Source organism: Bos grunniens, chromosome 18, assembly GCF_055505025.1.
Source record: "Bos grunniens cultivar Pamir isolate PY7600 chromosome 18, Bosgru_T2T1.0, whole genome shotgun sequence".
Taxonomy (NCBI): domain Eukaryota; kingdom Metazoa; phylum Chordata; class Mammalia; order Artiodactyla; family Bovidae; genus Bos; species Bos grunniens.
Window position 1 is genome coordinate 413,694 of NC_141182.1, and position 5,912 is coordinate 419,605.

The 5,912-nt window shown below is 33.3% G+C and overlaps 1 protein-coding gene across 1 annotated transcript; it reads left to right on the forward strand.

The window, feature by feature from the left end:
* The first annotated feature begins 4,271 nt into the window (after positions 1–4,271).
* On the forward strand, positions 4,272–4,958 carry LOC147352872 (olfactory receptor 4P4-like). Its single transcript, XM_086355122.1, has one exon. The coding sequence runs from the start codon at positions 4,272–4,274 to the stop codon at positions 4,956–4,958; it is 687 nt and encodes a 228-aa protein (XP_086211248.1).
* Positions 4,959–5,912: the final 954 nt, after the last annotated feature.

Below are 5,912 nucleotides of genomic sequence, written 5' to 3' on the forward strand. Positions count from 1 at the left end.
CCCCATTCCAGTACTCTTGCATGGAGAATCCCATGGGCGGAGGAGCCTGGTGGGCTGTAGTCCATGGGATCACTAAGAGTCAGACACGACTGAGCGACTTCACTCTCACTTTTCACTTTCATGCATTGGAGAAGGAAATGGCAACCCACTCCAGCGTTCTTGCCTGGAGAATCCCATGGGCGGAGGAGCATGGTGGGCTGCCATTTATGGGGTCACACAGAGTCGGACACGACTGAAGCGACTTAGCAAACAACTAGAGGAACAGGGACATTACCTTGGACAGTGAGTGGCTTGACAATCTTTGCTTTGGATATGTTTACAAGTACCTTTGGGAATATAATTACTTAGAGCTTTCAAAGACATTAATTTTTGCTTAGTTACTGTAGATTATATTCTGTCCTTCCCAAATTTTCTTCAGGCATAGGTATAAAATAGATGATACTCAGGACCTAAATTTGATTTCCTGAGGGATAAATATACACTTCATTCATTACTGATAATTTTAGTGAATATTTTAATCCTGCTTCCCTTGTAAATCTGTGGAAAATTTAAGATGCATTGATTTTCCAAAATATTTGAAAGATATGTTTGAATTACTGGTTTTTATTCTCTGTATTTAACTTCAGATTTTTTTATGCAAGGGAAAAATTGACAGAGTAAGTATCTAGGGGAGGAATTCTTGATGCATCCTAAAACTAACCTGAAAGCCACTCAGGTCCGGTTTGAGTAGTGTCCCACCAGCCATGTGCTAGCTTGTTTATATGCTGTTTATGTTTGTTTGATATAGTTTCTTTCTAAAAGCTATTCTCTTGTAACATGATAATTTAATTACTATACTAATGTCACAGCATATTTTAAGTTTAATTATGTATTATTTAAATGGAAAATTCTGTTTAATAACAGAATTAAAGCATTCTCGAGTTGGCAATGTGTTTCATTGTGCCTTATCACCTACTTGTGTGCATTTTCCCATATTACTTTTAAGATAAGATCCAATTTCAGCTTGAATATCCATAAATATGAGTAATTCTCCATTTCAAGGCATCTGCCATTTTAACATAGACTAGTTTCATCTAGATCAATAAAAATAAGTTTGTAACACGCATGTTTTAATAAAACAAGAAAAAAATTAAATATATTTTGGAGAAAGTAAGTTAAACTGAGAGTGCCTGTTTTTATGTTGTCAGCATAATGAAGAGCAAAGATATTTTCAAAATGAAGAAATAAGGTAATTTTGGAGAATTTTTTCATGATGCAAGGAAAATCAGACAATTAATATGTGTTAAAAATTGCCTTACAACAACCAATCTATCATCAAGCTAATTGAAATTTTTCATCACCATATTATTTAAGTTGATACTTATGTGATTGCACTTGTTAAAATTATGTGGGATTTTTTCTTTTTGTTACACTTTTATGTAGGCATGACAGTTTCTTTGACTGCTAAACTACTTACTCAAACAAAAATGAGTGTTAAAGAGAAGTATGTTATGAACCATATATATCACTGGGTATTTTATATTCTTCATCAAATTTCTGAATTATGTAATATCTTAATTCTAAGATAAATGCGATGAGACTTTCAAACACGTTAAACCATTAGCCTGAGAATCACACTGGTTAGTTAATTTAGCACTCCGCAACTTTCCCATAACTTTGTTGTATTACATGAACCATCTGTTTAGTGATTGCCTGGTATTCTTTATTTCATCCATTGTGTCTTCAGTTTTTGTATAGATTTCCTTACTATCTCATGTTAAAAATGTTGTTTTATGACAATATTTTCTCCTCACCTGACTTTTCACCTTTCCTTTTACCACTGTTAACACCATTCATTACATTATAATAGCTCAGAATATAGGATGCTGTTTAAATCCATTATCGATTAAATGTGTTTCTTTTAAATACATAGTATCTTTTTACAAGGCAAATACTCAGAAAGACACACTGGACGTTCATTAACCCGATAGTTGCATGTTGCTTTCTGCTCAGATAAGGATTCTGAATTAAGATTTCATTATTTTCATGGCTGCTCTTTGATAACTTCTTCCCCATTCATCTCAACACTCCTGTTTAACCTCAGATTAAAAAAGAATCAGGGTTTTTGTCTGTTCTCATTTTAGTGTATTACTTTCCAATTCTGAGGAATTATTTTGACTATCTAGGTCTCTTCTAAAGTCAGAGATTCAGGTTAATGAAGTTATTTCTCTCCAATTTATTTATTTATTTATTTTTGTCTACATTCCTTTAAATAAATTTTATATAAATGATTTTATTTGACATATCGATATTATTCAACCTCACAAACAAAAAAATCTATGTATCAATTGCAATTATGTAGAAGACAGATCAATGTGCTGCAACCCCCCAAAAAAATTTTTTTAAATACTTTTGAGCTAATGCTAATTGCTGAACACTGTGTAACTGATATTTTGTTCTGGTAGTTACAGCAAAACAGACTGAAAGCTTTACAGTGAGAGTGAAAACAAAGTAGAATAATGAGAAAATTTGACCTCTTTTAAATTGCAGTTTTGAATAATAGTTTAAAATAGAATTGGTGTCATACAGGCCATTTAAAATTTCTATCTGTTAACTATTTGCCATCTAAAATCATCATCGAGACTATATATAACAATAATAATTTTGTGAAGCCCTAGACTTGACAGTTTTTAAATATGAAAATCATGCACTTGTTATAAAAACATTCATTCTCTGTTTGTTTGTTTGTTTTTCTTTTAAATAGACCTCTGGGGGCCTGAATATGACTGTCAAACACTAGAAGTGTGCTAACTTTTGCAAACCCACTGTGGACAAATAATTCCTCATCAGTGGTTAAAATAGCATCTAGAAGTGAACTTGTTCTATCTTGCACTAATTTACACTGATTAAAAGCATCTTAAGATTATCCCTTGGGGCTTCCCTGGTGGCTCAGATGGTAAAGCATCTGTCTGCAATGCAGGAGACCTGGGTTCAATCCCTGGGTTGAGAAGATCCCCTGGAGAAGGAAATGGCAGCCCACTCCAGTATTCTTGCCTGGAAAATCCCATGGACGGCGTAGCCTTGTAGGCTACTGTCCATGGAGTCACAAAGAGTCAGACACAACTGAGCAAAGGGAAGAAGAAAGAAGATTATCCCTTAGTTATGAAAGATGAAAATCTATATACATTTCATTAATTCTTACTGCAACACATGCCACTGAGGGATACCTGGACCAAAAGTTGTTATATCATCTCTTATATTAACAGTAGTTTTTTTTTTTTTTTTTTTTTGCATGAAGTTTCCAGCAGCAAACACTTGAGCAACTTCACAATGTTTATTGTGCTTTACCAATATCCAAAACAAACTTCAATATCAGTATGTATTTTTTATTTGTCTTAACACATGAAATATAAATATGAGAAATACATTAACTTGTAGAATTTTTTGCAACTTAAATCATAATGTATAAATAAAATAAATAAAATCTTAATGTATATTTCTCAAAAGTTCTTTACCTTTTTATGTAACAACAATCACATTGATTTACCATGACTCATTAACTATGTTTGATCCCAGAGTATGTGTACATGCTGACTTGTGTCCAACTCTTTGAGATGCTATGGGCTGTAGCCCTCCAGGCTCCTCTGTCCATGGGATTTTCCAGGCAAGAATACTGGAGTGGCTGCCATTCCCTTTTCTAGGAAATCTTCCTGACCCAGGGATCAAACCAGTGTCTCCTGCTTTGAGGCAGATTCATTACCACTTGAGCCATCACAGAAACCTTAGGATGCACTATTTAAATTAATGTTCAGCAGTTCAAGCTGGGATTTTAAACAAATTTGTGTTTCTTTGGGATTCACCCTAGATAATTCAGGGAATTTGGTTAGTTTTAAAAGAAGGTAAGTTGCCTTCATGTATATGGCCACAAGAATTAAAAAATATACAAAAGAATATCTTCTTGCCTTGAGTCAATTAGCCTTCTTTGTTTTGTAAAATATTTTACTAACAACAATTAACTTTTTTATTTTCAAAATAATGTTTAAATATTTAAAATCTTTACAAGTAATTGAGTAAATCATATAATCATTTCATTATAAATTGTTTTGCAATAGATTTACAAAGTAAGAGAGATTAAAAACATTTACTAAATCAATAATTAATATTAAGGTTTATTCATGTAAATGTATTTTGGGTAAATTTTATATTATTGTGCTCATATTCACCCAAGCATATGTTTTCTCTTTTGTTTTCAGAAACATAAGTCACTTGTGTATAACCTACACTAAACTCAAATGGAAAACCAGAAAAACATATCAGAATTCATTCTTCTAGGACTTTCATATAACCAGAACATACAAATATTTTGCTTTGTGTTTTTCTTGTTCTGTTATCTTGTCCTGTTTGTAGGAAACCTTCTGATCCTCTTCTCCATTCAATGCAGTCCTCTTTTTAACCAACCAATGTACTATTTCCTCAGCCACTTATCCCTCATAGACATCTGCTATACCTCCAGCATTACACCCAAATTAATCGGAGATCTGCTAGTAGAGAGAAAGACTATTTCCTATGGTGATTGCATGCTACAGGTCCTTATCCTGCATTTCTTTGGAGGTACTGAAATCTTTATTCTTACTGCCATGGCTTTTGATTGCTATGTTACCATCTGCAAGGCCCTCCACTATATGATTATCATGAACAGAACAAGATGCAATCTTCTCCTCTTAGCTACTTGGACTGGTGGAGCTGTCCATTCCTTTCCTCAATTTTTTATGGCAATCGGCTTGCCTTTCTGTGGTCGTATTGAAAGTGATCACTATTTCTGTGATATTTTTCCATTGCTAAAAATTGCATGTACTGACACCTACATCACTGGTGTGCTTGTAATTGCCTTTTCAGGAATGGTTGCCTTAGTTACATTTGCTGTCTTGTTTGTTTCTTATGGCATTATATTATTCATTTTAAATAATGTAAAGGATTAGGGAAGGGAGAAGGATGAACAGGTGGAGCACCAGGGATATTTAAGGCAGTGAAATTCTTCTGCTTGTTTCTATAATTTTGAATCTTATCAATGTATATGTCAAAACCCTCAAAATACACAGTACTTAGAGTGAACCCTAATGTAAACTATAAATTTGGGGTGATAGCAATGCATCATTGTATGTTCTTTTGACTTTAACAAGTGTATCCCTCTGAGGGGGAGAGTGTCCCATTTTGGGGACAGGAGGTATATGGGATCTCTGTACTTTAATCTCAGTCTAGCCATGAACTTAAAACCTCTCTAAAAATAAAGTTTTACTGATTAGCAAATACATTGTGGTACACTGCTTAAAAGAAATATTATAACTAAGTGAAGAAGAGACTCTCAGAAAGATTTTCTAGTAAATTACGGGGAAAAAAACCAAACTTTTCACCTTTTATGAAAAGATCTTTTGTGCAAATTTAACAGATTTTTAAAAATAAGATCATTTAATATGATCTGAAATATCACTGAAAATATCATAATAGAGAAAGAACTGGATAATGGGATTTTATGAAAAAGGAAATGCAGTTAAAATAATGGAAGAATTTTAGAATATATAAATGCAAGAGTTATTATCATTAGGAGGCACTGTATAAAGAAGATTAAAGAGCAGAAAACAGTAAAAAGGGAGATAAAATTAAGTGGAGCTGTTTTAGCAGAGAGGAATGATTGTGTCTTCAATAATAACCTAATTTGTTCATTATCTTTGCCTGGCAGGATGGTATAGACCTTCATTGCTGAAAATTCTTCACCATTAGTAATTATAAATGGATTGGGTTGTTGCAGTTTTTTTGTTGATCTTAATCATCCAATATAGTAACACAGGAGGGGCCCTTTGGGAGCTACTATATTCCAGACATACTTTTCTTCTCTCCTTAGGAGTAGTCCAATTCTCCTTAGCAGTCAGGATCAT